Source organism: Phasianus colchicus, chromosome 10 (assembly GCF_987193195.1).
Source record: "Phasianus colchicus chromosome 10, bPhaCol1.hap1.1, whole genome shotgun sequence".
In the NCBI taxonomy this organism is placed as follows: domain Eukaryota; kingdom Metazoa; phylum Chordata; class Aves; order Galliformes; family Phasianidae; genus Phasianus; species Phasianus colchicus.
In genome coordinates this window covers 6,992,159-7,015,107 of record NC_143445.1, presented here as the reverse complement: position 1 = coordinate 7,015,107, position 22,949 = coordinate 6,992,159, and the positions used below count along the sequence as shown (strand labels likewise).

The 22,949-nt window shown below is 34.9% G+C and overlaps 1 protein-coding gene across 3 annotated transcripts in view; it reads right to left on the bottom strand.

The window, feature by feature from the left end:
- Positions 1-22,949, bottom strand: part of CLSTN2 (calsyntenin 2) — a 486,477-nt gene that overhangs the window by 148,092 nt on the left and 315,436 nt on the right. For all 3 annotated transcript variants that reach the window (XM_090147201.1, XM_090147200.1, XM_090147202.1), the window contains exon 2: positions 22,765-22,887. In XM_090147201.1, coding sequence (XP_090003327.1) covers positions 22,765-22,887 — 123 coding nt within the window. The remainder of the gene's footprint in view (positions 1-22,764; positions 22,888-22,949) is intronic.

The following is a 22,949-nucleotide window of genomic DNA, read 5'->3' as shown; positions in this document are numbered from 1 at the left end:
AAGGTGGTCACAGCTATGATGCATTTTGTCATCAAAGCAACACAACTAAACACAGCTGAAATTGGTGTACAATTGGGCATTTCTAAGCAGGACTGGGGGTTGCTGGCCAAGGCAGGGTTATTTCTATCTAAGTGAAAAGTGTAATTTGGATGGAGTTTTGTGTTTTGTCTTTTGGTTTTTGGTTTTTTTTTTTTTGTTTTTTTTACATTTGCTTGCTCTTTTACACACAGCCTGTGATTTATTTGGTTACTTGGTATTGTTTGGGATGTGATGCATTCTGCCACACTTCAACAACAAATTCTCAGAACATTCACAGATTTTTATACAGCTATAACATCTACCTCTCACCACAGAGCTCTATATTAAATTACATTTTAAAGAAAGCTGGGTAAATTCCTGCCTTTGCCTTCTTTGTACCCAGGGCCTAAATGAATCTAACTTGAATACAAAGTGGAATAAAGACCTCTAAAATACATAGAGTGTCCTTCAGGGAACAAGTAAAGCAGCAGAGAAAAGCAGCTGTTTTCCAGCAAGGTGCCCACGGAGCATTCAGTTCTTGGCAGGTATGAACATGGCTCTGCCTCTGATGGAGCTAAGCATACTTCTGTCTACTGCTCATTACAGATATTTTCTTCCTCACAAATCTGATATAAAGACCAGATATCTTTTCCTTTTTCTCCTTTGTAACTGCCTGAATTAATATATGGAATAGTTAATAAGACAACGTCAGCAACCCTTCAAAAATGTTATTTACTACATCAGAGAAATTGGTGCTCAAAGTTCTGTGAAAGATGAAAAAATTTCCTACTTAAATGGTTCAGTGTCTTAATTTTTTACTGAAAAACAAAACAAAGCAAAAAATACCTCAGTGTTAAAAGTCAGCAAAACAGTTTCTTAAAAGCAGCACGAAAAATTCGGCAGGTAAATCAGTTACTAACTCACCAACATATACAAGAAATCTCAGAACTTGAATAAAATATCATGAACTGCTGGGGTTTAACCTTGTGTCTGAACCCTTTGCCATGTAGCAGTAGAAGTTATGCAGCTTTTTTGTCAATGGTCATCATTTCCACGTGTTCTAGGAGATACAAGAATGCTCCAATTCTCCAATACAGTACTACAGTAACTTAGTATCATGAGACCCCCCCCTATCTCCTTCATGTAGCAAGTCTTCAATATATCCATGAGCTTCTCTGAGATTCTCATGAGATTCTCTGGTACATATTTAAATTCAGAGAGCTGATAAGGCAGAAAGTGACTGTGGCAGGGCTTATGATCTGACAGGCACCATCAGCCAAGGAAACTGCAGAGAAATTAATCAATCTAGAGCTGTTACCAGTACTTTTGTGATTGCTCTCTTTCAGTCCAACACTGAATCAGATTTATATCCCTCCCCTGGTCGAACAAATACAGGCTAACATACGCTTCCAATTAAAATGGAAAAGTTAACAGGAGAAAATATTGATTTTATTTTAACCTTTGCTCTAAATCATTTAGAGAGGAATAACACCATGCTGAACACATGCCCCAAACTTGGCCTTTCCAGATTCTACCCATCTAAATTAATGCACTCAGGATTGTGGCAGCTGCACAGTAGGGATCAGACCACACAAACATTTCACTTGTTTTAGATTTTTCTCCTATTTTGAAGGCAAAAAACAAAAAAACAAAAAACAAAGATATCATAGGGTGTGTGAAACAGAATTCTGCAGTACCTAGCTGAAGATTCCTGGCTTCCCTGCACTCACAACTCAAAGTAGACATTGCCATATTTCTGTTTGTTTAAAGCAACATAACTCATAGATCTTTTAACTGATGAAGAAATGGAGAAAAAATGTAAGATACAGCAGAGCTCATATAACATCACTTCAAAAGATCTGGCGAACCTTTTGTAGCCTTAGTTAAACTTGGATTTGCTCTTGTGGTTTGATATGGGAACTTTTCCATTTGATGCTTTTCCAATATTCCATTGGTAGAAATAAACTGTTATAAAGACAAAGGCTGAGATTTTTGAAGTTATACAGGAACATGGACCTAATTTTTTAAAACATGCTCTTCCTCAGGAGCAAAATTCCTCCTGAAAGTCAACAGAAGCTGTAAGTCACTCAGAGACCTGGCTATCCTACAAAATCATTCAATTTAAAAAAAAGGTGAAGTTTCATTTAAATCCATAAAACTTTGTCATTTTCATCCTAAAACATGGCTAAGATCACTTTTTTCTTTGAAAATATGAAGTTTACTGATATCTACGTGGCCAGTTTATAGATTCTGCCAATAAATATAACCTAATATGATTCAAATACTTAGAATCTTCAGTACTCTTATTTACCTTGAGTAGGCTGACTTTTTTTTGTTATTCATTAAGGGCAATATATATTTCATAGTGCTGTTCTGTTAAAAATTTTAGGAAATGAAAAAAGATATCTGTAATTATTTTATGATGTTAATGCTCATTTCAGCTGTTAATTCTTCTCTGGAGATATTCAAGACTGCCTGGATGCCTTCCTGTGTGATCTGCTGCAAGGAACCTGCAAGGTTAGACTCAGTGATCTCTAAAGGTCCCTTCCAATCCCTACAATTCTGTGATTCAAAGACATCTACTAGAAGATAAAATAAAATAAAAAATAAAATAAAAAATAAAAAAAATAAAAAAATAAAAAATAAAAAATAAAAAATAAAATAAAATAATAATAATAATAAAAAAATAAAATAAAATAAAATAAAATAAAATAAAATAAAATAAAATAAAATAAAATAAAATAAAATAAAATAAAATAAAATAAAATAAAATAAAATAAAATAAAATAAAATAGTGGAGATAAAGTGGCACCTCAGATTTAGGAAAGAAACAAACCATAATTTGACTGGGTAGTGAACCAGTTGCTTCCTAGGCCTTCATCTTGATTTCGCTTTACTGCAGAGTAAGGAAATCCAGTGGTTTTTGCAACTCGACTTTTCGCCTAATCATTTTTTTCCTTTTTTTTTTTTTTTTTTTTTGCTTGATACTTCCCTCCTATTTAAGTTTCTTTTCTACTTTATCTTTCTGTAACATCTACCATTTACAAATCTTTCATTCCAAAGGCACAAATTCTTTGTTTCTGGCTCCTCTTCTGTGAGAAGAGGTGCAAAATACACACATCTGCACAAACAGGGCACAGCTCAAGTTGGACACCGAGCAGTTTCCACAGCTAAAGACTAAAATGAAGACATTTTGAAATTCTGCCACTTCAAAAATCATCCCAGTGAAGCTGATATGCTCAGTTACACAGGACACTAAGAGTATGTCACACCAATGTTTTGTTCTGCCAGAGGTCTCCCTCTGAATACTGATAATTTTGAAAGCTTTCTCATCTTTTGATCTTTCTCATTTTCACATTTCTTGTCTTCACAGATTAAGCTGGATGTACCTGAGAAGAATCCAAACTGCCAGATATACCCATGCCACAGTCAACAGAAAGGAAAGGAATCAGAATATTTTTGTAAATATTAGTATATTGTAAAAATTAGTAAAACATTTCAAGTACGTTAAAGTCAATACTACAGCTGTTATGTCTTAAAAGGAGGCACAGCTGCCCTTATTTCATACTGACAGGCACTTACTACTGACAAACTAGATATATAGAGCTTATTACATTTTCACATACCTCACACATTTACTTATATACAAGTACTGTGATATTGATTACTTAATTAAAACATGTGGATGTTCAGAACTACCCTAAGTAGTCAAGATCTGCAAATATACACCTTCTGACATAAATATGTTTATTTGTAAATCTGCCTGCGTATGCTTAGCATATTCGATTAGTAAAGCTAAAATTATGAGCCAGTAATACCAACAAAACTGCTGTGTCAGATTTATAAAAAGAGTGAATATGCATATTTAAGGAATACTTTCTGTAAACATTTTATAAGCAAACAGTCATACAAAGAGCTAAGGCCAAGAACTTCTACAGTTCAAGTTCAATTTAAATGGAACTCATTTAATTCTAATGCTTAAGAAGTCCCAAAACTTAGCCATGAATAAAAACATCCGATTTGGAAAAAAAATGAAAAAAAAACTGGGCATCATAGACATCATAATAGAATGAATGAATTGCCGTGTTACTTTAAACAGGAAAATAGTAAAGATTATTTTCTCCTAGCGAAAAAAGCTGGGAAAACAAACAAAAACACTCCAAAATACTGTCAGGTTGAAAACCATGCATAATTCAGCACTTAAATTGATTTTTAATCTTTTCACAATGTTTGGGGAAATATTTTATGATTCTGAATACCAAGGGTGATAAAGAATATTCCAAACAAAATCACAGCTTTTATATGCAGTCAAAAATAATGGCTAACAGAAATCAGTTCTTTGAACTGGTGACAGGAATAGAAACTACCTCAAATACTATCAATTTGCATCTAAGTTTACAAGGTTGATCGAGGAAATGAAAAAAAAAGTCACAAATTCTGGAAACTTTTAATCATAAAAGGGAGAGAGAACACCTTTAAGACTTCAGAAGCTGGAACAAGGATCTATCTATCAGTAGATGTTGCTGTTGCTATGTTTTCCTATGTTCTTCCACCACCTTACAACCATATACATATTCCTTCCTACAAACAGTTGTACATGTCTCTTAGACCGTGACTTGTTTTTTCGGAAATCACCAAGCCCTGGTAAAATCCCTTTTCTCTCATATCCAGCAGGGACAAAGGGGACTTGTGATCTGTGTCACTATCTTTTGCAGTCTAGCCTGAAGATGAGTGCACTAAGATCAACGCTTAACTCTACTGGTTTATACTGAGGTTTAACAACAAACTACAGAACAAGGGTATCTAGTTGAATTGAAAGCATCCAAGATCTCCATGCCACATGGTACCATGTGTCTTTGTGCAAACCCCAAACCAGACTTTGATTCTTTTTTGTGCTTAAGGCAAAAAAAAAAAAGTCATGGCATTAAATGAGAATAACTAAGTTTGCAAAAAACATGTTTATGTCTCTTTTACTACTACTTCAGCTCATTCTCAGCTGCACTGGAGATACTATGCTCGTATCAATGATAAAGATTAGCTGTTTTGCTGCAGCAGTAGATTTTGCTTTATAAGGTCATTTGATTTTATTTGATATTCCATTTTTCAAGTGCTAGCAATTAGGAAGATGAAGTCCATGGAGAAAGTCAGTCCTGCATTTTCAGGAAGGTGTTTATGTGTTAGAAATATACCATTTTTACAGAAGAGGATGGAAAAAACAACAAGGTACCACTGCCTGCACTTCATTAGAAGAAATGACCACTCGATTCCAGGCTTCAGTCATTACCAGAGTAGTGGGTTCAAACAGCACTTCAATATTTAATTTTAAATGAATGATCTTAATACAATTACACTTTCCATATTTGCAGATCTAACATTTATTTGCTACACAGCCACAAGCATAAAACAGATGATGCAGTGCTTCTCCAACAAAACTGGAGAGGCAGAGGATGTTGTTGAGATTTTTATTCAAAATAAAGATTTAGTTGCTTGTAATTTTCAGTAGTAGTTTGGACAATCACATTTCCCCAGCAGTGCTATTTTGTGCTACATTTCTTAGACCAAAAGGTTGCAATGACATCTATTTTTGTATTTTTAACTTCTTAGAGTTCCAAAATACTACAACGGCCTTAGCTACCAGCACAGCAGTTACTTCTCCTTGGAAACCAGAGACTTTATTTAAATCAGCCATAAAAACTGAGTTTTCTGCAGCTGTCCACACTTCCAAACACTCAGATACAGTAATAAGAAAATCCATTTTCCAGCCTTCTCTCTGACACAAGCATTCCATGCAGCCACAGTGGTTAGATTATTAATCTAGATAATTATATAGCAAACATGATTTCATTCAATAATTCAATTTTCTGATAATTAGAAATTCTTATCAAAGGAGATTTTGAAGCAAAGCTGTCTTCCCGATTAGAAGAGAGAATGAACTATAAAAAACAGATTGGACCAGACCCATAAACCATACTGCTTTGTTGTTTTTTTGTTTGGTTGGTTGGTTTTTAGTAGTACATACTAACTGAAGATCTGATCAGACTCTCAGCATTTTCTTAAAATACCAAATTTAATCTTAGCTACATAAATGGTTTCTAGATTGTGGAAAACAGAATGTCAAGAATGAATGAAGAGGGTGGTTTGTTGTTTTTTTTTTTCCTCCACCTGAAGAGAAATAATTGTTGATCTGTCTTCATGAAAAGCATTCTACATTCTCCTGAAAAACTTCTTGAAGCAAGCAATAGAAAGCATTATTGGCAGAAAATGCCAATAGTCACAACACTGATATGAGTAAATCTCTTTACAGAGAGTTAAAGGGTCCTGGTTGTATTGGCATGATGTCCTAATGCCAGTGATAAGGGTGTTATTTGATTCCATGCCTGTTGCATTATTGTGCAGCAACAGAAAAGAGGATGATGGAAAAGAAGCCATAAAATGCTTGTGTACATATATATATATATATACACACACACACACACACACCTATTTCAAATTCGGACTAAGATGAAGAAAATGCAAGGTAGAAAATTCAAATGAAAGTTATCACATGAAGCAGGAAGTGTTGCATACATTACTGGCAACAGATTTATACCAGGAACATGAAAGGCAGTAATTATATTAATTATAGCCATTTGTTCAAACAGATCCTTCAGTATGTGTTGATGGTCATTAAATAAAGAAAGGACATAAAAACTGGGGACTTCAGTGACTGCCTAGAATCTGTGACAGAAGGAAGAAATACAATTTGATTTCCCAGGTTCTCTGGGCTCTATTTCCTCTAAAGGAAGCTGACACACGCGTACCTTAGGTCAAAGAGGAAATTATGAGAATAATAATTCTTAGATGAGAACAAGATAAAATGAACGTGACAAAACTGGCTGACAGGTGAGATGTGAGGTGGATAAATAAGCTGGCAGACCATGGCTTTCCTCAGTCAATTCAAGTTTTTGTTGACAACTAACAGAGGAGAGAAAAACTCCTGTCTTTCACTCCATTTCTAAGTTGTTTCCATTGTTGTCAGCAAAAAAAGCATGTAATGCCTTAAGTGCAGAATACTAAAATATTTATTTCTATGCCCTAGTTTCATGCTCTATGCACCCTCTGCACCCTCCTGAAGTGTGATAAGTTACTTATTTTGTTTGCTTGATAAAAAATTGATTGATTCTGATCACTGCAAACCTCTTAAAAAGCCTATTTTTACTCAAGTATAAACTTAAAAGCCAGCACAACAAGGGGGCTTTGGTGCACTGAAAAAGCAGAAAAGCAGTGCTCTGTATCACAAAAGAAACAGTTTTCAATATGTTATACTGCATGACAGTAGTTTGTTCTATCAATACAAAAATTTAAGTCTGAAAATGGCACACAAGATGAAGACAAACTCAGAATAAATATTATGAAGACAGCATTCACAGAACTACTTGAAACATGCAACATCTATTTTTTTTGTTAATTCAAGCTCCCGCTTCATAAAATTTACCTACTGAGTTATCAATCTCAAAAATTAATTAGAAGTTAAGATCAGTACATCGTATTTCAGTACCTAAAAAGCATTTCCCCCTCCTTTACACAATGAAAGTAACTCAATTTTCACTTCTTTATTCAAAGTTAGACCTTCATTTATAAAGCTGCTCTCATGTCTTTTTGGATTTTTACATATTTACCAAAGGAATAAATTTCCTATCTTCAAATTCTCACATTTTCATAATAAACCTAAATGATTTAATTTAAAAAGTTATGATTTATGTATGCTTTAGGCTTATCATCTAAAAAAGAGTCAGTAACCAAGATAACTTAGGTCTGTACATCAGGCCACAGTGAATAAACAGATCATATACAGACTTATGTGCTGTGCTGTCACATGTAATTAAAAAAAAAAAAATGCTCTTCCCAGTTAACAATAAAGAGCATCTTGCAACACGTATCTTGTAAACTGAGGAACAAGACTATTTAATTTGCTATACCATTCTCAACACATTAACTGAGTGTTCACTCCCATGCCCAACAGCCCTTGGCTTCTCCATTAACAAAGTTAAATTGCTCTGTGTGGATATTGTATAGCAGCTCCTCCATAGAGTGAAAGGACCAATATCACCAATGGATTTTGTAAAGGGCACTGGAAAGCTAACAGATGGCAACAGATGGGTCCACCTCAATTCAAAAGAGCTACTTTTAAATTAAAAAAAAAAATCAAAGCTTACGGGGCTACTCCTTTTCCATCACATGTGATTTCTGTTGCCTTTCATGATGCTTCCAGTAAGGAGATCCAAGCATCCGTTTTTACAAATAAGGCCAGCACTGCACTCCCACAAATGAGCAAACATCCATGGAACCCAACAGAGCTGCAGAATTTTCCCTTTGGTCTACCTATGCTTTACTGAGATACCACAGGAGTGAAGCACCATGTGAAGAGCCCATCCGAAAAACAGGTCCACAGCTCCAGTTCGATGCCCACTGGAATGTAGAGGCCTTTCTGTCCTAAATAAAGAATTCCTGTCCAAAACTACCTTGAAGTTGATGTTAACTTACTGCCACCATTTCAACTCCAGCATGTTCATTAACTACAGTATTTCATATAATTTCAATACTCCACACTCCCTACCAAATACATTCCTATCTTTATTTATAGCTTTTCTCAATAATGTACCCAAACCTCTACAAGGCAAGCATCACAATAAGGAGCTGAAGACCGGTCAGACACAGCTAAAATTTGTTAAATTTGTCTCCTCTAGTAACAAATAAATCATGTGCTAATAAACCTTTCAAAAATTATTCCAGCAGCTGGCTATATACAACCTGATGTTATATCAGAAAACCTGCAAAGGCCTGAAATGCTGTTGTTTTTAGTTATATTTACTGCTTCAGAATAACAGACACTTAAATGTCTTCACAGTACACATAAATGTTAATTTTAAATGCCTGAATAACATTAGTTGAATAAATTAAATGAATTAAAATTTATTTAGAATAATGAATTAAATTTCAAGTTAAATATAACTCATGTGGAGATTACATTCTACAGCGGGCTGATAAGTATTCACATTCATTTATCCAAAGTAATTTCCTGTTGCTTTAAAACTAATATAAAAAGGCAAGTCCATTATAATGCACTAGGATTTTTTTTTAATCAAAGAGTTAAATTCAGAAATTGAAAATTCAATTTTCTCACATTTTCAAACAAAAGTAATATAAATTTGTTTTGCAGTAGCCACATCACCATGCTAGTTCCATGTCAGTAAACCAGAGCCATATTCAATCACGTAACCAGTCACCCCACAGAACTGTTTTTTTCTTTCAATCTTTGTATCACTTTATAATATTAACGTATAAGAAAATGTTAAGTGAAAGAAACAGACATATAATATCAATTACTTCATTACCAAAAACAGAGTAGCATGTGTGATTATGCAAGTTGATTTGGTCCAAAATGTGATATTACACAAGAGAAGCGTCAAAAACTATGCGCATTGTAAATACGTGCAACGCACCTATCTATATTTTATCTATACACACCTTCGTGAGTTTCCAGTAAGAACAGAATACCTTCCAAGCTCAGTGCCATGGAACTGCATAAAAAAAGGGGAATTGCATAAAAAAAGGCAAATCCATTTACAATCCATTAGACTTGAACATGCATACATTGAGAAATAGACCAACAACTCAAAGAAAAGGAACTGGGCATCAAAAGGGTGACTGAAAGCTGTAGAAATGGTTACTGGTTGGAGATTTCGTGTCATTGCAATACATTAGCATCCCCTCATAAATTATATCAGCTAAGCCAATTAGTTGGGCAGCTTTTGTGTTTGACATCACAACAGCAGCAGAAGTCAACAAGGGCTCTGCAGTACCAGTGAGGAGGCTGAGTGTAAAAATACTGTAGAAAACTAACACAAATAATGCATTTAGCAAGTTTTTGTTTGGCCCTCTCCGTATGATGAAAGTGTCCACAAAAAAGAAAAGCTAAAATTTCCAAAATCAGTAACAAAATTCAGACAAGACATAATACTTGAGAAGTCCTCCTGGCTAGTACTCCATAGGTACCTTTCCTCACCAAATGATGTCTGCAGTGTGACTGAAAGGTATCATTTCTGAATCAACCTAGCACCTTGTTTTACTGATTGATAACAACTCCTCCTGGTTGAACAGAGCCTAGGTTATACAATTGCTTGTGCAGAGAAAAATATATTTTTCACTTGCTTTTCTTTTTTGTTTGTTTGTTTTTGGTGGTGGTGTCTTGGTTCATTTTCTAAAATGTTTGCTCTTTTGTCACTTAATACACAATCACTGGAGATCAAAGTAATAGAAAAAAAACGGAATAGAGAGAATGTGAAGTAAAGAATCCATTATATTGGGTAAAAAAAATATCTTTCTTAAATCTGTTTAAAATTAAAAGTGAAGGAATATATTCAATTAACTTGAAACAAACAGATGTCCACCAGCATGACAATTTTGAATCCCTACCAAGCTCTTTCATAACTTCTCCTCTAAAAGTTTGTTTGTAAGAACAATTAACAAGAAAATCAAATCCCACTGAGAAATTAAGTCCCAAAATGAATCAAAAGGTAAGCCATACAGCTTCCTTTCAAAATTGTATCCAACTACTGAAAGAATCTAATTAAGTTACTGTCTATTAATTGAATTTATCAAACGGACTTGTTTAAAATAGCAGGAGAGGACTAATATTAGTGTCTACTTATTTTTGATACACTGAAAGTAACCCACACTGAGATAATGACAAAAAAAAATACTTAGCTGATATTCATTATCAAGGTTCACATAGGACATCTGGCATTTCAAGACTATTATGTGATTACAGTCAACACACAACTGCTATGCAAGGTAATACAATCTGGATGTGAACCATTGCCAAGGTAATCACTCAATACATTCCAGACATTTTGCCATAGGAATGAACTGAAAGAGCCAATTTATTGTCAACTGTCCTCATTGTACTTTCTTCTGAATTGTACAGAAGTCCAAGATATATAAAGAGCATTTATGGCTAAGCAGTCATATAAAAGTTTAATAATGGGCGTTAGGAATTTTTATTTATAACATAGCTTATAGGCCTTCATTTTTGTGCACATTCAATGTAGTCATACTAGTTAAGAGTAAAAAAGAACAGTTCACACAGAAAGGCATAGCTTCTTTTTAAAATATGTTATTTTGATATAAAAATATCAGTCTGAAACTTAAAGGCACACACAACACAGTGAAGTTGTCCTACTCATTTAAGAATAAGTTGTAAGACACAGAACTTTGCTAGCTGACTTGAGCCAGGTCAGTGCTACAAGAGATACCTGTTCCCTTTCCCTTACCAAATGGCTTTGTCACTGCCAATGGAGGCATCTTCCCCAGTTCCAGTAAGCACACTGTGTTTCTGATAAAGCACTAGCACAAGCTCAAATAACTTCCCACAGCCTGTCTAGCAATTTAATTTCTGAGAAAATAAAAAAAAGAGAGAGGAAAAAAAAATCCAACTTCACAGAAGCAGGGACTTACAGGGTTAGTCAGGCAGAAAGGGACTCGGGATGTCTCTGGGACAATGCTCTGCTCAAAGCAGGGGCAACTGTGAGGTCATGCCAGCTTATTCAAGTTTCTATGCAGTTAGATCTTGAAATCCTCTTAAGATGTTTGTGCTTCAAAACCTGACTGTCCAGTCTGAACCTCTCCTGTTTCAGTCTGTTGCCTTTCCTCCTTCCACCACAATGACACAATTTTTTTAACCAACTTGAATAATCTTTTATATGTACAGTAAATGTAAGATGCACCACAATAAATAAATAAAAATAAAAGCTAATAATTTAAGAGAAAAAGGCAGCTTACACCTACTTTCTGCCAGGCTCCTTCTCACATCCACTGTATAAAACAGTAGAGATGACTGTGGAACAGCTGAAATAAGGACCCTGACAAGTGAACAGATCAGATATATTTCACAGCTAGTATTTCCACACACCATGGCTACATAAGTTCCAACCAATCTTTCCAGATTAGCAGATATTTGCAAGTGTATGCAATTATTTTTTTTTAAATCCTTTGAATCCTTCTACAACAACAAAAAAAAATTAAAAAAAAATAAATTAGTCTTCCTCTCCTCTCCCCCCTCCCAAACCCCAAAGAAAAGGACAGTTACTTCTTCTTGACATAACAGAACCAAGACTAAGTACTCGAATTATTATTGTTACTATTTTTAACACTTAAGAAGTAACAGCCAAAACATGCCTACACAATGCTTGTCCATCAAGAGTTTTTAACCTTCTGTAACAGCACTTCCCTCCCCATTCCACTATTGCTTATACTTTCTCTCTTTAGGTTTCAACCCTGGCTCTGCACTGTGTTGTTAATTTGTCTGCCTTGTTGCCTCAGAGCTGACGGGGCCAGTGACAGCCAGACAGAGCTGTGCAACTACGATGATACACATCTCTAACAGGACTGTTAGCTCAGATTCAATATCCACACTAATCCAATTGCACAGGTTGGATCTACACCATACATACTACATATGTAAATAATAAAAGGTTACGGGTGAGAAAACAGTGGCATCTGGGGATAGCAAATCCTCTTGTCCTTGGTGTTGCAGAAGACTACATTCAATGCTGCATTATTATTGAGACATGAGCACTCAGAACATTTTTTTTTTCTTAATAGTTTAAACTCACAGAAGTGAGAACAGTGTCAGAAACCCTAGGTCAAGAGAACAGAAGGGTTTGATCCATTTCATGTAGCCAGAAGCAGTAGAACTGAGTAGAAAATCAATGCTCTGAACTACCAGCCCACAGTCAAATTCTTTATGCTCTCCTTCCCTGTCTTGCTTCTTAAAAGGAGAATCACATGCATTTTTTTTAAACTGCCCTGGCAAGAGTATCAGCAACACTTACAGACCATTATGACAGCTTATTCTATTCCAGAGAAATAACATTTACAGAGCTGAGAAACCAAAGATAACTGATTACCAATAAGAAAAATGAATGTCAAAGATTTAAAAACTGCCTAATTAGGTTGGTTTTGTTTGTTTGTTTTTTGATGTATATTTAAAAATCATTTGGACAAACTGCATGTTTCTCCCGTACCTTACATTAGCTTATGTAGTTTTGCTGTAGGAGTACACCTTATATGACATCGCTCTCGTGCTACTTCGAGTCCTCCCTATGAGTCCTCTGTGCTATTGGAGTACTGGAAGTAAAGGTGACCACAGATTTTTAATGCTCAATTTGAGAGCAAAAGTGAACAGATCAAGACGACCACGATTTAAATATCAAGTAAGGAAGAAAAAAGGGAATGCTTATCATTTTGTTTGTTTCAACCTTCTCATTGTCTAGCTTCAGGACTCTGAGTTACACTTAATACTGGCATTTTTCAAAATCCCGTTTATAACGATAAATGCTTTAAAAAGCTTATTTGCACCTGAACTTTTTTTTTTTTTCCAGAACTTTTTCAGATATTATGACATTCACTGCAAGCACAATAACAAAGACATCCAGCTACAGCAGGAATCTGTCACTTTTCACCTGCTTGCACAAACTAGGACAGCACTGACTGCAAGAGAAGATCCTCTTCAAGCCCAAGGCAGCCCTCAGTGTCACTCGTGCTGTAATATCAGAAATATTCCTTAGCCTTTTCATCTCAAAACAGAGGATTCAGTGGCAAATATTCATTCACCTAAATTACACATGGTTTATTTTGTTGAAAACAAAATAAAGGATATAGATCATTGAAATAAATCACTTTATATTTAAACTGAAAATTCAGATATAGTGTTCAAACATACATAAATATAACAGTAAAACTGCATTGCTTAGAGTCACTGTATGATATTGTCTCCTCACAGATGGACACTGTTAGCACAAAAGACAGACTACTACAATATCAGTGAGTTGAGTTTTACCAATTCAAGATGTGTCACCCCTAGAAATGTTTCTGAAAAGGTGTTTATCATCAGTAATTTACATAGCCTGTACGATCTTCACCAGTTCATTGAGATGCAGTACAAACATTTTTATCAATAATTGTTGATAAATTAAAAATATTCTTTGATGATTTCATTCTACTTTCCAATTTTCACAAGAGAATTTTTGTGTAAAGTGTAAAATTTAAACGAACTTTGAAATTTTGCAACAAACACTTCAGCAAAAACATTTAGAAAATAACATGAATGTGGATGGATATCTAGAATTGCAAATAAAAGTCAAGTTCACTGATCACCTTCAATGGTCACTGAAGAAAATCTGCATAAAATTCAAGGCAAATTTCTATAAAATGTAAAATACTGTGAAGTCAAGAATATAAGCATATTACAGCTAATATTATTATTTCATATAATAAAATGGGAAAGTATGAGATGTGGTTTTCTGGAGTTTTCTACAAAATTTACCTGATACAATTATATCTGATTATAAAAACTTGTATGTTGTTGTGGTTTCATTTGATTATTTTGTTTTTGTTTTAATGTCTAGATGCAGTTCAAATAAAACAACTGCTTTTCAGAGCTGTCCATGACTTCACATTGCGTTGCATTTTCATCTTTCAAGATGAATCTTACAGGTGGAGCTGAAGTTGTGTTTTTGGTTGTTTTTTTTTTTTTTATTGGACCTTTCTGCTAAAAAGGTTTGCTAAGACTGCATCTCCCACTTTCAGGGCTGCAGGAATTACAATTCCCACAATTCAATTCATTTGAATTTGGAAAGAGAACTTTTTAATAAACTTATACACAGTAAACAATTCTATACATTGACAACATTAACAAGTTTTTAAATTTGGGATTTTTTTTTTTTAAATTAAATGTAATGGTATTCATATGGAATGGATTAACAGGCTTCATAAGGCTCAAAGAAGGTGTGAGATGCAGAAACTACATCTGTATATCTCTATAGCACACCTGTAGCGTAACAGCAGTTACCAACTGTGGGACCTACAGGTCTAGCAATTCCATTACATCCCATTTTGGTTCAGCTCTAGTGTCTAGAGCAGCCCTGAAGTTTAATGATAGACATTATTTTTCTGGCAACTTCAGTAATGACGTGCTTTAATCAAACACTAGTTTAATTAATTAGTTAGTGTGATGCTGCAGCTACATAAAATTTCAAATTCTTTCTCTGTCTTCACTTGCAGGTCTGTACATACACTGCAATATTTTACCACAATTTTCCCAAACATTATAAAGAAAACTATTCAAAGCAGCTTCAAATTCATTTTCAAAGCAGTAAGCCTAAAATTCCTTTCCATAAGCCTGAAAGTCCAAGAGAATATAATCAGACCATAAGCATTCAGTTACTTTACTTTGCTTCTCTCTGGCTACACAGAACTCATCATTTTTAGTTGTAACAAATAAAGTTTATTTCAATGTTCTCTTTCATTACTGTTTTCATCTGCCAGAAGCACCTTACCCTCACTTGTTCATGCATTAAATTCTGAATTTCTTCCTAACCTTACTTATTCTTATTATAACAGACCACTAAGAAACTTCAAAAAGAGCTATCAGAACAGTGAGTTCTTGAAACTTCAGTCTTTATTCGAGACAGGAACGTGGCCTACTTCTTTCAATACTGTCAAAAAAAGTAAGAATGGCTGTCAAATCTCATTGGAAAAAATTTCAATTAAAAAAAAAAAAACACAAAATCTTTCTCTATGAATTTCACACAGGGACTGACCAACAGAGGTCACCGCATCTATCACTACAGCCTTATCCTGGGTGGCAAACTGCCCTCTGGTTAAAGCTGAACTGACTGAGCTGCTGCCCATCTCTTAATCTACCTTTAATTTTTATCACAATGAAGAGATTCTTTTATATTATTTTTAAAGACTGCATTTGTTACAAACAACAATAATATTCCATGGATTAATTTATAGTTCAGATTTTTTGATCATGCATCATTTCCAGAAGAAAAAAAAATATTTATCATCAACATATTCATAAAAGTGACAGCTTGCTTTCTATCTTTATAGCTTTATGACAGTGGCAGTTATAAAAGATGGTATTCAGAGTCACAATTTGAAGAGTAATTTTCCATATTTGTAACGTTGTAAAAAAAACATTGTTTCTGTTACCAAGCCACTGCTTATCAATAAAAGCAAACAAGTAAACAAGAAAGATAGACAGCTTCACAATTTTGAGCAGAGAAATGAGATTTTATATTCAAGCTCCTGAATGTAAGCAGACTCACAACAACTGGGTTTTGCTGTGATGCTACTGAGCATACACACTTCTACAAACTGCTAAAATAACAATGATTATTTGGGAGAGTTTGTCAGATTATTTGGGAGATGCAGTCAGAAGTCAATGAATATTCAGAAATTCTTACATGTTTGTACTGTCTACTCATTCTTTTCTGTGGTTTTAGCACAGCCAAAATATTAGTGAAAGGCTGGAACTCCACCTGCAAACAAGGCCTGACTTGCAATTGCCTCTGAAATGTGTGCACAGAGCCATGAAGAGATAGACTTGACCTTTTTTAATAAAGGCTATCTGTAAGTCTATCTGGAATATAAGAGAAGCTTAAGACTTAATGGGGACAACTTACTGAGATAAACTTATCCAGCTTATCCTTGGTACAACACACTGGACTCATGCAATTGTATCACCCTAATAAGGGTGATACAGTGAAGTGTTAGGAGCTTCACTTCCAAGGTGAAAAGGCATTAATCACCACCTCATTGCTCTGAAAGTCACCTCCTATTTCTCTGCTTCACTTCTCTATCAGTTACACAATGAACAGCTGAAGTTCTGTGCTATTTAAGATGTTTACAGTGCTCTTAAGGGCTGTTGCTGGAAAAAAAAACAAAAAAAAAAAAAGGGAATAACATCTTCTGCCTATCCCTAGTGGAGAGGACAAAATCTAATAGGCTAAAATTGCAGCACGGAAAGCTCAGGTTCAGCATCATGAAAAATAGTGAGTACGGTCAAGACTGGAAGAGATTGTCCAGGGATTCTGTTGCATCTGTGTTGGTAGAGATCTTTAAGACAAGACAGAAAACTATCTGTCAGGAATAACATAGGTATAATAGGCCTTGCCTTGGGTTTTTTTCTGACCCATTTTTGCACATTCCTGATGAAACAAGAGTTGCTGTTAATGAAATACATACAGGTGTCCTTTCCAAATAGCATTCCAAAGTTGTACAGCATTCTGTGACAGTTTCTTGCCATCACAGAAATACAACACTGCCAAATTGATTCAGCTGATCTCACCTTGTTTGTAGCTGAACCACTCTTAAGTGGAAAACCATTCAAGTCAAAGCCCTGAAGTGGTTTCCAGCTGACCCCAAAGGTCTGTTTTACGTTTCATCTTTGTAACAGATTTCATCAGTTTGGTGTTTATAGTTATGATTCCCCAAATGGATTTTCCTAAATTAGATAATAAGTCAGCCCATTCTACAACCAACACTGTGTTTCCTAAAAGGAGAACAGGAGGCCTAATCTACATTTCTACAGAACTTGCTGTTTCTTCATGTTTTTGTTTTTTGTTTTTTTTTTTTTTTTGGTGATACCTTGCGTTAGGCAATATTCAGGATGTTAACACTTAAGCATTTAACAAATCATGATAGTATTTTTAAACTGTCCTTCAAAACTGTGTGTATAGAAAAAAGGAACTTAGATAACAAAAAAAAAAGACACAGGTATGCTGATATCGTAATAGTTCTAAGAACCATGGTTTTATATATACTCTATCACAATTCACAATGAATTCAAGAACCTAGAAGACAGTTCACTGTAATACTGTGAAATTCTTCACGCTCCAGTTATGAAACAGGCTGATCATATTTGTCAGCCAGCATTTTCAGAGACCAAATTAAGAGTTTTCTATATTTCCTGTCAATCCTCCCCAGAAACACAGACCTGTTGAGGGGGCAATTGCACAGATTTCTTTATCCTGTCATCATTTTTGACTTCAGATGTAAGAGAGCAGAGAAAAGCAGTGCTGAATGCATTTTCTTTTGTGACCACTCCATTAATAGGGGGTCGACATGCACCATAACGTCTGTATAATACTAGAAAGGTTTGACAAAACAGTAAAAGATGTATCCTAGTAGCCATGGAGAGGAAAAAAAAGGCACAAGTGTTCAGAACAAAGTTAAAGTTTCCAGAAGAGACAACTGAAAAACTAAGAGCAGGTATAAGCCACAACTAATGAAAACAAAACAAAACACCCAACAGAAAAATGAGTATAGAAAGCAAAACCACTGGGAGCAAATAAAAATCATAAGCAAATACCAACTGTCTTAATGACTTAGTGCTGCTAAGCAGCAGGTCAGATTCTTTGCTGAGAAGAAATGCATGAAATGCATTTGCTGTATGCACACCACGATAGTTGAAAGGAGGAAGAAGGTACTTTGCTCAAAGGATCTCTAATAATACACAACTAAGACCAGTTCCAGCGTACTCTTGCTGAACTCCGAGATCTTACGCTGAGTGGTATGAACAGCCCTGTCTTGGTTCCTTTAAGTCAAGGCTGAATTTCTTGTGTTAGGGAAAAAACAGCAACAACAACACAATCTCTTTGTCTGCTAGCTTCTGCTATTAGCAACATACATCTTGTTATCACTATAACCCCGGAGACCGTGGCGCTAGACTATCGGCAGATATCTCGGTCCTCAACACTAACTTTGATTTATAAAGCATAATGCAGATTTAATTTGGAGATTAAACCTCTGACACATGGTTTCAGTGCACTGAATTTGAGATTGAAAGAACTGAAGATTGAAATTTCAAAGAAGCTGTGGATGTCCCATCCACTGCTGGGGTTGGAACTGGTGGGCTTCAAGGTTTCCTAAAATTAAGCCATTCCACAATTCTCTGATTATCAATTTTTTTAATTTATATCTTCTTGTGGAAGTTTAATCCCCTTATCTTAGTGAAATACAATGTGCCACTTTCTAGTAAGACTTCTGTCCCAGAACTTGTTAAAAGGAGCAGAGATGAAGCAGCTGAGAGCAGCCTCTTAAGCAACGTGACTATGCCTTCAGACCATGGGTTTCCTGTATTTATGACTGTTGGACTCATCCTTTCTTCCAGTGTTGAGGTTAACATTAGAAATCTGCAGCCTATTCAAACATTTTAATTCTCCCTTGTCGTCACTTCACTACTGATCACTGCACTGGAAAAAAGACTAGCAGTCCAATAGCCCTGGATCAATACAGGACATCTTCCCAGTCAAGCACTTTTTAAAATTTCTTTTCTTCTTGTGGCATTTTGGTTGATTTCACAGATACTGAAACTTACTCTTCAATTTACAGCACCAATTAAGAAATAATCTTGCTGTCTCCCTCCGACACCAAGTCCATACAAGACCTATCCTGACCTAGATATCTCTAGAAGAAGAAAAAAATTGTACTAAACATGCTCCTGGCTTTCTCAGCTCTAGAATTTCAGGCTGCTATTCTACCTCATACTAAATACTTCCATGAATATTGTTCAATCTCATGCCCACATAACTTGATTGCAGATTGAAGAACTAAGCCTCAGCTAGTAAATTTTCTTTAAAATAAATAAAAGGTAGCAAAGGCTGCAGGTGTGTGAAGTTGTAAGTGTAGTAGTGTAATATGTAAATACTCGTGGGGTTAATGAAAAGAGAATTAAAGCCTTTGAGAGCTATGCACCAATCTTCTAACTTAGAAGAGAGGTTTAGCCCAATTTAATAAGTTTGCAAAACAAAGATTGCGCTCTAGTAGCAAGCCTTACCTAAACCAGGATTCTGAGCAAACTTCCTTTTTACTAAGGACCTGATTGACACAACAGCTTTGTTGCACCCAAATTTTGTCCCTTCTGAAAGGGCAGCATCTTCATGTTAAGTTCTAAATGCATTAAAGAAAATAGAAAATGGCAAGAGTTTCTGCTTCTTCCTACACTGTAAGGCAAGCTGAGAGATGCATCAAAGGCTGGAACCTCATTTGAACTATTGCAGCAACTATAGCTCCAGAGGAAGAATCTACATACATTTAAGCTTAATACATCTTGTTCAGGGAGATCCAAGCAGATATTTAAGTGTAAGCCAGAAACTTTGCCCTGACACATTACTGAATGAGCCCATTTTTATGAAAAACAGTTAATGGAAAACTGTTTCAAAAGGCTAATTTTTTTTCAAACAACTAAATAATAAAAATATTAATAGGGCAAAAGTGAAGGAACAGTTAGAGCTCTGATTCTCTGGAACAATTCTGGTATAATTTGAGACCGTACATCAAGTACTGTGTTCAGTTTTGGGCCCCTCATTACAAGTAACACATTGAGGCCCTAGAGTATGTCCAGAAAAGGGCAATAAAGATGGTGAGGGGTCTGGAGCACAAGACTTCTTCTCCACTCTACATTAAAATACTACTAAATGTAGGGCTAGTGAGTATTGTTAATCTTAGTTGTGTACATTTTCAGTTTGCTCCTACTATATATAATCATACAAACTGAATTTTCCACAAAGACCTATAACAACATTAAGGATGTTATAATGCCAAATTAAATTACATGATAGTAAACTTAAGATAGAAATAAGAATAAATGTTACTTCAACAAATTAAAGAGCCTGTTAAAAAAAATAATATACAGGGGTATTTCAAAACAGATAGGGAATAATGGGTTCAGTCAGAATTATAATATTATGTATAGACTGTAGACCATAAGGCCAAAAGCAAATGAGTAAGTGGAAATGAACTGAAATATTAATGCCAGGGAATATACGCCATGTATTTTCCTTCCTAGACCCCATAATGCTTCCTGAAATATAAATAAATATCAATAAATGAAGAAGCTAGATTAAAACTATTAACTAAGGTAACCTTTTAAATCACACAAGTCTGTCCGTGTGTGCAAGTTCAATATTTCAAAGGATGATATTCTACAGGAAAGGTAAATCACTAACTCAAGAAAAATATGTTGATTATCCCAACACAGGAAAGAAATTAAGTTATCAAACAATTAGCACACATTTTGAATAAGTATCAGTGGAAATAGCACATGAGGAATATCCCTATAAGGTTCCCAAGGGAATAGCAGTGAAAGAGGCAATAAGATAAGTGTTCATACCAATAGAAGACTCTCCCCTAAATGAAAAGGAGATTTTTAATTGTGAAAAGGTCTAATTCCTAAATAACTGTAGCTGAAGGTTCCATAAATTCAATCCTTGCAAAAATAAAACTTACTACTGTTTTCCACAAACATTTGAAATAATGAATTGAATATACATTTGAAAGACAGCACTAAGAAAAAAAAAAAAACTACACAAATGTATTATAGATAACTGCTTATCATATGAAGTCTTATTCCACAATTGTTATTTTAAAATAGAGTAATATCTTAATGAACGCATAAACAAATAACTTGGAAACTGTTTTTTTTCCTTTCTTTTCTTTGCTTAAAAAATAGTTTGTGAAACGTGATGCCATACCCTGAGCATCTATATATGAAATACTCCTGCTCCAACTATAATTAGCATGTCCCACTTAGAAGTAGCTTCCTTATCTCTGAATGCATAAGGATTACTTCTCCAGTAGCACGTAAATCAGTGTCATAAAAACTGATATGCAGTTTTCGGTGCTCAGGTTGCTGTGGCCATATTAGATGCTCTTCCAGGTCTTTACCTCTGAATAAATTCACCTCAGTGCCCTCTGCTGAATTTCCCCCAATGAATACGTATTTGAGGAAGAAACATATTCTGTGAGGCCAAGAACCAGGGAGCACCGTGAGTCAAAAAAATCAATCTTAAAATGGAGTTAAGCATATAAAAACATCAGTAAATCTCTGTCTTGCATGAAATGAGTTTATCCCATTATGTGCTTTTGGGGAAAAGAGCTAATAATTCTTACATGATATTATAAAATACTTTTTGGGCCAAGTACTGTAACTTACTGCTTCCTGAACCTGACTGTATTTCACAAGAACATTCTAAGGTTATTCACAGAATATTTCACTAGCTCCTTTGCTTATACAAGATAAATATTCTTAAGCAATAAAATATTTTTAAGAAATAAATGTTTTTAGGATCTTCATAACAGCTGTAAAACTTTAATGTATTCCCATATCTTCACAAGAAATACCGTTAACAAGGCAGGGAATGTAAGAGCAAACTTAGCTTGATATGCAAAAGTACTCTTTTCTGCTAAAGTACACAGTTTGACAGAATAAGTGTCAGGTTAATACAGGTTAAAACTTCTATAGGGCATACATCTATCATACAGTAATCTTAGCAAAAATCTTCGAAACCTCTATTACATTTTCTGTCCAAATCTTGACAGCTATAAAGTACTAACACTGTAATATAAAATTTGAGCTCCTTTTAAATATTTGTCATGGAATTTGCCCACGGCCAGGTTTGGATCAGGGTGTGGCACAGGAAGATAATAAGTTATATAAACAGAATTAACTACATATGATTACTTTAGGCAATTGTAATGACTGGTTTCTGTAAAAGTATATTCAAATTTCATTATATGATTCCCATGTTTTCATTTAAAAAAGGTTAATGGTGTAAGCCTGCTGTTTTATAATCACTTCTGCTTCACAACAAAAAAACAGATACACATCTTATTTCAAGGTCTATGAGCCAATGGTCAAGTCCTGAGTACTCAAATTGTACTCAAGTTGAAACTAGACGATCATTGTGGTCCTTTTCAACCCAGGCCATTCTGATTCTATCATTCTATGAAATGCAGTCTCTAATAATGTCCTTCAGATTACATTCTCTCTATTCAACAAATTAATTTCTTACAAATGCTAATAACTTTATAATGCAGTCCATATTCTCAAATACTGCTACTAATGCATTTTCCTACCTGCGAAGGGAACAGGTGCATCTTTATCCAAAGCAACAAGAGGAGGATCCAAAATTACAGTGTCATTATTTTCGGTTATGATTCCATGGTACGATGTCTCAATCCAGGGCTTATGCTTGTTCACTAAAGAAGAAAAAATTGTCTGATCAATTAATTTATAGTTCATATACCACTAGTTTATCTTA